General features: G+C 35.4%; 2 protein-coding genes across 2 annotated transcripts; both read left to right on the top strand.

The window, feature by feature from the left end:
- The first annotated feature begins 583 nt into the window (after nt 1-583).
- On the top strand, nt 584-3262 carry LOC148295184 (putative F-box protein At1g50870). The gene is made up of 2 exons (XM_088252636.1): nt 584-720; nt 1968-3262. The coding sequence occupies exon 2, from the start codon at nt 1968-1970 to the stop codon at nt 3048-3050; it is 1083 nt and encodes a 360-aa protein (XP_088108762.1). The 5' UTR covers nt 584-720; the 3' UTR covers nt 3051-3262.
- Nucleotides 3263-3696: 434 nt separating this feature from the next.
- On the top strand, nt 3697-11170 carry CYCB3;1 (cyclin b3;1). The gene is made up of 24 exons (XM_021957183.2): nt 3697-3833; nt 4069-4131; nt 4254-4311; nt 4408-4471; nt 4805-4859; nt 4990-5041; nt 5134-5227; nt 5314-5349; nt 5511-5568; nt 5960-6017; nt 6100-6184; nt 6349-6381; nt 6478-6529; nt 6631-6679; nt 6758-6854; nt 7774-7822; nt 8488-8763; nt 8843-8965; nt 9350-9439; nt 9585-9746; nt 9821-9880; nt 10012-10110; nt 10321-10499; nt 10595-11170. Exons 1-24 carry the CDS (start codon nt 3819-3821, stop codon nt 10728-10730), a joined length of 2043 nt encoding a protein of 680 aa, XP_021812875.2. The 5' UTR covers nt 3697-3818; the 3' UTR covers nt 10731-11170.
- The last annotated feature ends 463 nt before the right edge of the window (nt 11171-11633 follow it).

The raw sequence follows: 11633 nt of genomic DNA, 5'->3' as shown, positions 1-11633 counted from the left end.
AGAGCACTTATTATTTCAATAATATTGTAATTTTCTGCTCTCGTCTTAAAGAATACTGTTGTTAATTATGTTACTTGCTAGAAATAAATTAATTTGAGGCTTTTGTTATTTAACAATGTTTGTTAATATGAATTAATATATATATGCGGGACTTTTTATATATAGATGTTGAACAGTAATTTCTCAAAGAATGTGAAGTAATGCAGTCACTTAAAAGATGTATTATTTCAAACTTGAATATGTCTTTTTTATTTTAATTTCTATTTAATAATACAAAATCCAATAAATTTTTCAACACGTAATTGTAATTGCACTCACCTACACCTTATTCTTACATCACACGCAGAACAATGACTTTTAATATTATGCTAGCTATCCCTTAAAAAGGAGAATTTACCTTCAAATAAATTAGACAATTCCTTTTTGCTCCCTTATACAGATATTTATAATTTCCTTTTATATAAATTATTCTAGCTATTTTATATGGGTGGAGTAATGGAAATTACAAAACTACCCTTAAAATCCCTAGAAATCCTCCCCTTATATTTCATTTCTTTGGGTGATGGTCTTTTCCTTTCTCACTCTCAGACCCGCCGCTCATTCAAATTTTCTCTCATTTAGCGCATCTCCTTGTCTCATTATCAAACCAGTTACTCTCTCATTCTCAAATTTTCTTTCCGCACGATCACTCACATTCTCGATTTTAGCCCAAACTCAGAGGTAAGAAACTTAACTCGAGCTACATATGTAATTATAACAGTTGAATATTAATGATTGATTCGATTAGATTAGATTTATTGATGATTATTTATATGCATAAATTCTAGTATTTATATGAGAAAAAGTTCCTTGATTTGAGCTAAATGTTTTTTTTCTTTCAATTTTTTTGGTAAGAAGTCTCCTGTCATTTTTGTTTGAATATAGATTCGCATATATTTGAACTTTGAGCTATATAAATTACAAATCCATATCCATATCCATACATTCAAATAAGCATGATGATGTCCATATATATATAATCTCCTTCTTGAAAACCGTTTCGACATCCAATTGTTTCATACAAAATTAATGAATACGATGCTTCAAGAAAGTACTAAAATTTTAATAACTCAATTGAGTGGTCAAATGATATCGGATTCAAGTTATTTTTTATAGGGATAACCTTTGAATGGTTATCTAAAAAATAGATGGTTTGGATTAATGAAATACAATGCAGAGTGAGCCCTACAAGAGTGTCCCTGAAATAAGTATTTGAGGGATCCCTCAATGGAAGCTCTATATATATATATATATATATATATATTGTCCCATTCTATTGAGGAACAACCTTTAGGGTCCCCTATGAATTTTTTTTCAATGATCCAAACCATCTATTTGTTAAGTCTATATTCATTGATCATCCTCGCAAAAAATTAGACAAATCAGAAATCGTTTCAACATCCAATTGTGTTCTACAAAATCAATGAACACCGTGTTTCAACAAAGTACTAAAATTTCAATAACTCAATTGGGTGATCAAATGATATCAGATTCAAGTGATTTTTTATAGAGATAATCTTTGAATGATTATCTAAAGATAAATGGTTTGGATTAGTGAAATACAATGCAGAGTGGGCCCTACAACAGTGTCCCTCAAATAAGTTTATTGGAGGGATCCCTTAATAGAAGCTCTCGGTATAAATACTTAAATGAATTCTTGAATTCTTGTTCAGATGTTTCTGTAACTTTTTAAACTTATAGATTTCAAATTCTATTTGGTCGATCATTTGAGAGTAGTGGTTTGTAAGATAGCCTCTCTTGTTATTAAATGGACATGTTTCCCTCATGTAAGGATTTTGAACTTTAGGGGTTGCTTTTGTCACTCTTTAAAAGACATATCATATGTAACGCTTGTTAAGAACAATCCTAATTGTAGACCAAAATCAATGAATAATTAATATTTTGTGGTGCGCATACACAACATGCAGATGGACGTGAGCTGCTACCGAAGAAGACCAAAAGAACCAAAGCTTCTGTTTCCCATGATCATTGAGATTCTGAGCTGGCTACCGGTGGAGTCATTGCTCAGATTCAAATCTGTCAACAAAAACTGGTCTTCGTCGATGGAAGAATACAGCTTCATTTCAAAGCATATGAATCGGACAAGACCTGTACGACTAAAATATCGATTGACAAAGCAACCTGGCTGCATAGCCCTTGGTTCCGAGGAAAATTACGAGTGCAAGTTCACTGTTGCTGGCTTGGTTCTAGAGAAGCATTCTTCCAGCCAAGCTTGCCGCATCAGAAATCCAGCCACCCACCAAGTGCTTTACTTGCCTGATGCCCATGTTGGTGTCAACCTAATGGTATCCACTTTTAATTCATCGACTGGTGAGGTCAAATTGTTAACTTCCTACCGTGAAAACAATGAGGTTGGGTTTGAAGTTTTGACAGTTGGCAAAGATGAGAATTGGAGACCTTTGAAACACCCTAATCAGGGTTTGTCAAATAAACAGGCCAAAATAAGACAGTTTCTTCTAGCTGATAAGGCTGATGCTAGGGTTTGCTATTGTGCTGAAACCCTAACTGATGGAGAAGACATGTACCTAGAAGTTCACTGTCTTGATCTCTGGAGTGAGACATTCATGACAGCCACTCTGCCCGGGGGAGTTTTTTCTGATTTGAGCAAAGCTCGGGTTATCAGTTGGAACCAAAGTATAGCTGTGGTTGATATAATTGATGAAGCTCTTCATGCCTTGGTGTTAGAAGACTTCAAGGAGCAAAAATGGAGCCGATACAAGAACATTGTTCCAGTGAAGTTTTTGAAGCAAACCCAATTTCCGGAAGGTGGATCTATTGTTCCTTCCAGTGTTGATTCTGATGAGCTCAGGTTCGTTTATAATAATGGGGAGACAGTTCTTATGTACGATATGAAAACGCACAAAGTTAAGAGTTTCATACGTCGAAGGTTTGATGGGGAAGGTTGGGGAAATCATAGGCCAAGCCTGATGAGTTTCAAGGGAATGAGGCCAGAAGAGGAGGGTGCAAGTACAAGTACAACCCAAGAATGAAGATTATAATCAGAGCAATTATAGTTTCATTGATCAGCATTTTAATTTTTCTAAAGCTAGCTAAGCTAGTACTTATCTTAAAGAAATGTTTTTATGTTAGTTTACTTGAACCACATATTTGATTCGGTTTGTCATGTGGAAACTCCTCGAACTATATAATGAGTTATGAGTTCATCATCATTTATCTATTACGAAAACTCTTATTGAACAAATTTGAGTGTATGACTTTTTAGTTGTTGGAACATTGAATGAAGAAGCCAATGTTTACTTTGTTTTTTTTATAAGTGATAGTCTAAACTACTCTGATTTACATGAAAAGAGACTCGAATTTGGATGCAACGGCATACTATCCTAGTCAACTGACTTAACCCACGTTTGCAGTACGAGAAAAACTATTAAACTAAGAGCTAATTGATTATTCAAACTTATTTTGATTGTCGACTCAACTCAATATTGATCCCTGTCTATAAAGAACAACCAATTTCACCCAATACATCAACCAAAGCAGTAGATAAAGAGGAACTCTATCGCAACCCCCAAATCGCTGATGACACCGACCCTCAGCAATTTTGTTATCTCAAAAACCCTATTCTACCCTTAGATAAAATTTTAAAATAGGGGTGGTAACGTAATTTGGCATTCTTATTTCAAAAACCAAATCAAAGACCGCTGCTTTACCAACATTCAAACCCTTGCAACGGTCGATTGGTCTCCTTTCTCTCGATCTCTGAAGATCAGAACCCGAAAAGAGCAAAAGATTACAGAACGATGGCGTCTTTCAAGGTAAGCTTTTAGGAACATATCTAAGAAATGCTTTTTTTTTTCCGTCTAATTCTTGAAAGTCGAATTTATTGACGAATGAATTAGGGATGTGCTTTGAATTCTTGCTCCGTACAAGTATGGCATTTTCTTGAAAAAGAACTAGGGTTTAGGTATCGGAATTTTAGGATTTCTTTTCTGGCAGTTGTTTTCTTGTGAAAATTTAGCTTGAATTGAACGAAAGTCTCGGTCTTTCTAGAAATTGGATCATCGACGGAGCAATTTGACACATCAAGCGAGAAACAAAATGGTGGCTGCTAAGGTCAGCAAATCCTGAGATTCAATTATCGGTTTACTTTCTTTGCTTTCTCTCTCTTTTTTGCCTTTTGGACGAACGCAATTCTGACATCTATGAACCTCCGATTGGTCTTATAAATTTTTCAGCCAAAATTCAGCATAGGACCGAATGGAGTCGGCAAAGAAAACTTAACACGCACAAGTGGTGCGAAAAATCAACTCTTACTTCTTCTACTGATTTCAAGTTCGTGTGGTGGTGATTTATTAACTGATTTCATTATTTTTTCAATTTCTTAAACAGTTGGTGTTACAAGTTTTAAGGTTTATTCAGAAAGTGAAACTACCAACGCTGAAGCTAATAGCAGGTAATTTCGGTTCTAAATTTTGAAATTTCACTACAAGAATATAATATTATGGTTTTAATCGACGTCTAAGTTGTTGTGGAATGTTATGGTTTTCTTTCTTCGTCTAATGTATGCTTTTCTTGGGATTAAAAAAAAGAAAGAAATAAAAAATTTCCTTGCAACTAAAATCAGCTAAGCCTTCATTCCAGAATTTAAATCTTAAGGATTTTTTTTATTTGTATATAAACCACAAAGTATTAGATTTTAGCCATAAAATCTGCCCACTTCTTCTAAGTTCTTGGCAACCATTAGATTGCAAGGGGAATTATTTCGGTTTTTCCCTTTTAATTTCAGGAGTTATGTACCAGTTAACAAAGCATCTACCCTGGAGAACACAATTGCTATAAAGGTAATTGATCATCTCCTCAGTCATCTGCTTGTTTTGTGGTGGATTGAGATGGAGTGTAACTTATTGTGATAAACTGTGCTTTTTAATTAAATTTTAATGTTTTCTATGTGTAAATTGTTTTGTTATCAAGGCTGGTTTGAAAAGTATGGACAAGAGAAAAGGCATACTTGGTAGTTCTACAGGTAAGGTTTAACCAGACTGTATTTGTGATGCAAAGTTGAGTTACATGTCTTAAAACAGTTCCTTTTTCAAATTGGTTCTGTCCTTTTCTTAGCAAATGCAAATCTCGGGAGAAGAGCATTGGCCGATGTCAGCAATATGAAAAGCAATTCTTCTAGGATAGCAGAGGGTGATGCCTCTAAGAAAATGTTGGTACTTTTTTATTTTCTCAAATAGTTCCTTCAGTTTGGATTTTGAGCTAGAAGTTCTAAAGTTTGAGCTATGTTCAATGCAGGAATGGTAAAAGTGAGAGAAAGAAATCTTTGCAACGGTATGCATTTTGACTTTATGGTCATCATCATTATTGCTCCTTTTTTTCATATATAGTGCATACAGATTGATATGGATATAGATACTAGCAAATATGTGAGTATTTTTGAGATCCTTGGCTTTTGCTTGAATGCAGCACTGTTTTCTTTTGTATCTTTCTAGGGTTTCCGTGGGTACGGGCATTAAGACCGTGAGTATATCATCAAGGAGATCCTTCCTGGTAAGAATGTTAAAGTTATAGCTCTCTTATTTCCATGATTGTGTAGTGTGCTGTCTTGTTTTACATAGATGTTTTCTCCATAATTTGGGAAAAGGACAAAAATAAAACAAAACAAAACAAAACAAATAAGAAAGCACTTCAATTTATTTTACATATAATTTTACCCCCAATCTAGGCAACAGCTGCAAAACTTAAACTGCTTTTCCTATCCATGTTTTGCCTCTGAGAGTCAAGTTTGTGTTTGCCACTGTCCCTTTGTATGTTTGACAGCATAAAGACAGCTCTTATTTTTTCCCCAGAAAAACTTAGCAAGTATCAACACTAATCATTTTCATATATTGTTATTTGGTCATCCACTTTTAACTAATGAATTTTTTCTTACTTGCATTAGGGAAAAGGGCAGGAAAGCCCTAGCCAAGGTGTATCTAGGTTGCAGACTTCAAAGAGAGGTGACTTTAATACTTCTGAAGTGCTATTATAGTTTCCCTGATTGAGCGCTGTTTGAAAATTTTCCATTATGGATAACTGTAGCTATTAAAGACTTGAAGGCCCCTTCAGACAACCAAAGGACCAAGGCTATGGGTCTCGGCCATGAATCTATTGCTGCAGATGGCAGGTCTGACCAAACTTTGTTTTTCCACTCTTTATTAGAAATCAGAAATTGTGCTGCAATTTTATTTCTTTGTTGTGCCTTTGAAATTTTTTTATTTGGCCCATATTCTTTTGAAACTGAATTTTTAAAGACTCTTAATTAGATCTTCTTTTCTTTTCGTATGTCAGGAGGACTTCAAGGAATACACTTAAACTGATAAGGTCTCTGATGTGCAAAACATGTTTGTTTATGTACTGTGAATAAGTTGTGTATCTGTTATTGATGTAATTTCCTATTCCCCTTTCTCCATTTTAAAGGAAGTCTTTGTCGGTGTTAAAGGTCAACCCAGAAGAAACAAGTATTCCAAAGGTTGCTGTTATACATTTTATATACGTTCTTTGGTTGAGCTTTTCTAACTGGACTATGATTTCTAAGTTGGACATTTATGTTTTTTGCTTTCCTACTTGTAGGAAAATGCTGGAAGTTCTGAAAATGCCGAAGAAAAGAGTGGGTATTATGGTAAGATGCCTTTACTTATTTAAGATTTGATAAGTTCATGTCTAAGGATCTCTGACCAAATGGCATTGTGGAATACAGTTAGGGCTAAAGTTGGCAAGACGGTAGTACCCAGAGTAAGCAATAATGCTAGGAGCCATCTGTTGCGGAATCGAGTGAGTGATGGCTTTATGAATATGTGAGTCACAATGATCCATAAAACTAGCATTTTTCTTCCTCTTAAATACCGTTAAAAGGTTTTGCTGATAATTGTGGCATATCATGTTAACTTCATTTTGCTTCTGAATGAATGAAATGGCAGTATCTTACATTTATGGATAGTGGGATTATTTTTTATGGTATAGGCCATGTCTAATATGTCAATGTCAAGATGCACTTAGAACTATAAGGGAGTACAGGAAAAAACTTGTATTCTGTATTCATCCCAATTCTATGAATCTTGTGGTTTCTCCCACTTATTTTTAAACCTTTCCTTTCTGGAAAAAGAAAGTTTACTCTAGTGCTTGTTACATGGTGTCTAAGAATCGATTTCATAACATTAAGGGAGTACAGGAAAAAACTTGTATTCTGTATTCATCCCAATTCTATGAATCTTGTGGTTTCTCCCACTTATTTTTAAACCTTTCCTTTTTCTTTGGTCGGGAAAAAGAAAGTTTACTCTAGTGCTTGTTACATGGTGTCTAAGAATCGATTTCATAACATTACATGTTAATATAATTTTTCATTCTTGAAAGTCATAGCACACATAGATTAAGAACGGATTCTTTGGCATGTGATGGTATCTCACTTGTTATGCCTGGTGAGTTCCCTCTTGGGTTTCTCCCACCTTTCAGCAAAAAAGGAGCTGAAAATGTTATATGGAGAGCTGGGGGTTTTCATTTTGGCCTTCAAAGGGAGCAAGGGTAGTGAGAGACTTGAGGGGCTCCTGTAATCACTTTATTTTTTCTTTCACTATTATTGTTTGAATTACTACTTTGGTTAACTTTTTAATTCGTTCAATGTATTTATGTTGCATTATCTTTTAATATATCATATCTTAATTAAACAAGGTTGAGATTCCTATCTATTAATAGTTTTCTTGTGATCTGAGATTGCAGGGGTCAATCTAATTCAAATACTCGTGCGTTGCCGAGAATTTCTGTGAGAGTAAGTACAACAAGAATTCTTGCCCCCCCCCGCTCTCCTTTCCACGAACACACACAAAATTACTTTGTCATTTTGTTTGACCAGTTTTTATATTAGTTGCTCAAGTTTATCTATTTCAATAGTATAACAACTTCAATTGTGTTGACATGTTTTCTTTTCAATGATTAAACAATCGGTCAGTAGAATTTTATTATTGTTGAATGCAATAAGAATATTTGTATTTCAACATATAGTGAAAATTTTATAATCGATGACTACTTTGTGCTAAATATGAGTATTTGCAATGCCTATAAGTCAAAACAAATTGGTTATAACTTTGTCTGCTTTGATTGGTTTACGTCATTTAGTTCCTTAACACTGTTAAATCAAGTTATTGCTTAAGCCACATCGATTATTTTTGCATCAACTAGAAGCTTAATGACAGTGCATTCATTTAATCACTTTACCTGAGTGATTGCTTTTCGTAATTTATTGTAAGCCTCCATTGTTCCATCACCACTTCTAAGTTTTGAATTCAAAGTATTCAGTATTCTATATGTTGTTTTGTAGATATCCATAAATATCAGAGTACTGAATCATCCTGACTTTGTTTCTTGGCATGTTATATCTAGATGAAATCAATATCATATGTTTATTTATGTTCCTTTAATTTTATTGTCATCCAGCCAATTCTGAAGTCCACACTGAACACTTCTGAATCTCAAAGGACTTTGAAATCGAAGTGTGAATCAGGTCCAAAAAAATTGGTTTCTGCTACTGCAACTTCATCCAAAACTGAAAAAGTGGTTACATCTTTTCTTCCTGAGAATGTTAAGCATGATTCCACTCAAGGAGAGCTTCCATCTGATGGCAAATGCAGCCATAGTGCTTCAAGTATCATCTCCAGGAGAAATTCAAATAGGAGGCGATCTTACACATCTCTGTTGATGACTGGATCAAAGGTTGGGGCTTACCGTATTCCAATACTACTGCCTTTATTATTTCTTTGTGGACTTTAATCACACTTGAACCCATTTGCAGTTACTAGAGGAACGTGATGAAGCTATGAAACAAGAAGAACTGCCAAGTATTGATGATGATTGCAATCAACTGGAAGTTTCTGATTATGTTGATGAGATCTATCAGTATTACTGGGTTTCTGAGGTAATGGTCATGATGTCTCTCTAATACCATTGTTTTCATTTTAGTCTAGTAAGGATAGTGGGCGTCAAAATGTTCTTCATACTTTCAGAGTGTTCAAATCCTCTACATGTCTGCACACACAGCAATAAATGTATATTTATCTCCCATATGATAAATTGGATTCACATCATGCTGGCCTTCAGTGCCATTGTCCTGAGGTCTTTTGGGTTCACGTCATAAGTTTTTTTATGTTTCTTCATTTTTCTTGCATGATTCTCTTACGGGTTCCAAGACCATATTTTGTGTAGTTCAAATTCTGACCTGTTGCCACTTTCTTCCTCTTCCCTCCTGTAGTCATACTACCTGTAGTTCTTATTCTGACTTGTTGAATGTGTTTAACTGCAGGCACAGAATCCACCTCTGGAAAATTTCATGTTGATTCAGGCAGACATTACTCCTCATATGCGAGGCATATTGGTCAATTGGTTAATTGAAGTACTTTTTTTTACCTTTTTATGCACTCTGATGCTCTTTTTTTCTTCTTCTCATCTTGTTGGTTCATTTTTGCATTTCCTTGTGTTTAATAGTTGGCTATCCCCTTGCTTTTGCTATGCTAATTTGTTTGTCGATATGGGAACAGGTACACTTCAAATTTGAATTGATGCAAGAAACACTTTATCTCATGGTCACATTGTTGGACCAGTATCTTTCTCAAGTCACAATCAAGAAGGATGAAATGCAGTTAGTTGGTCTCACTGCACTCTTGCTGGCATCAAAATACGAGGATTTTTGGCATCCTAGGGTAAATATCAATATCTCAACTTCCGTGCATTTTTCATGATTTGCTTTCTTATGCTCTACAAAAAAAAAATGCAGGTCAAAGAACTAATTAGCATCTCAGCTGAGTCATACACAAGAGACCAGGTCCTCGGAATGGTATGTGTTCTTTTATTTGTCAGATTATTTGGGTATATCTGATTATTTTTGGGTATGCGTCTTTTTATTGCTGTATTCTATAGGTTTCTATTCTTCCAGTCCTAACAATAAACTCTGGCTTTGCTTTTCAGGAGAAACTCATGCTTAAAAAGTTGAAGTTTCGTCTTAATGCACCTACTCCATATGTTTTCATGTTAAGGTTTCTCAAGGCTGCTCAGTCAGAACCAAAGGTATTTAATAATTTCTAAGGCTAAGAAACAGAAAATTTGATTAACGATTAACTCCATAACTACAAGTGTTTCTGTGTGTGAGTTGTAGATGAATGAAAAAAATTCAAATAAGAAAGAGACAGATTGCATACCACAGTTTAGTAGATAACTATAGAATCACCTCTGATTGAATCTTTAGCTTTGCTAATTACTTTGTGGACATTGCTGCAGCTTGAACACCTAGCGTTCTACCTTATCGAGTTGTGTTTAGTTGAATATGAAGCTTCAAGGTTCAAGCCCTCATTGCTGTGTGCAGCAGCCCTTTATGTCGCAAGGTGCACCCTGCAGATAACTCCGGCTTGGACCCCACTGCTCTGCAAACATGCTCGCTATGACGTGTCCCAAATCAGGCACTGCTTCTTTAGAAAATAAGCAAATAAATTCATGTCCTTATGTAGTGATTGCATCATAATGAATGTTAACGATCGATATTTGATCATTGCAGAGACTGTGCGGAGATGATCTTAAAAGTCCAAAAAGTTGCTAGAGTGGGACGGTTGAAGGTCACGTATGAGAAGTACATGAGGCCTGATCTCAGTGGTGTTGCAGCAATAAAACCCTTGGAAAGACTTCCCCTCTGATTCAGCTCACATGGGAAGATAAGAATGTTAACGATCGGAGAGATAAGACTTTCTGGTTTCTTTCAAATCTTCTGCTCAAGACTGACTTCAGCAAGTATGGGAGATGCTTTCCTCCGATGTTGTTGAAGCCTGTCAGGATATAACTCTGCTTGTATATCTTACTGATCTAACACAATGAAGGGCATCCGTCAAGCTTGTTAAAGAAGCCTTGTTTTGTAGTGCTCCTACTGGTGATGTCAACACTTTAGGGCTTCTGGGATTGAGATGTCTGTTCACATCTGTATGTTCTGAGATGATATTAGTCTACACCCTAGTGTGTAACAACTATTGTTGTTGCTAAGAAAATATGATCTTGGAACTGAAACACATATTGTTGTTGTAACAACTATTGCTATATGAATTTCTAGCTTCCTGTTAACGGTACATATTGCCTTGATCAATCATTTTCCCCCTTTATCTTTTGATAAATCTAAACTAGAGTCTTATGAACCTTTTACAGAGTCTGATTTAGATGACATGCTTGTTTATGAAGCAAACAATTTGCACGTGAGCCTTAACTCAATTGGCATGGGTAAGGGTGGATTGTAGATTCAATTCCCCTTGTAACCAAAAGAAAAATCAAACCACCACATGGATCTTCTCTGGGGGGAAAACCTGGACATAACAGAACTGATTTCCGACTCAAACAAGGTTTATCAGCTCTGAAATGCAGAGAATTGACCTGTCCAAGAAGCAACCTCGTTACACAGCAGTTTGTCAACATGGCCACTGAAAGTGGCTCTACAAATCATTTGTTACTACCTACCCAAAAGGCCAGCACGAGTCAAAGACCATCTTTACATGAAAAATCACCATTGTTGGTCCAGTTGCCTTTAGAAGTACTAACCACTCAGAAAACACTTG

Source organism: Prunus avium, chromosome 4 (genome assembly GCF_965620075.1).
Source record: "Prunus avium chromosome 4, drPruAviu1.hap1.1, whole genome shotgun sequence".
In the NCBI taxonomy this organism is placed as follows: Eukaryota; Viridiplantae; Streptophyta; class Magnoliopsida; order Rosales; family Rosaceae; genus Prunus; species Prunus avium.
Note: the sequence above shows the minus strand (reverse complement) of the source record. Positions and strands in the feature narration are given on the sequence as shown.

Bases quoted from the DNA above. Each gene is read 5' to 3' on its own strand.
- LOC148295184 (XM_088252636.1), top strand. From the start codon at position 1,968: ATGGACGTGAGCTGCTACCGAAGAAGACCAAAAGAACCAAAGCTTCTG.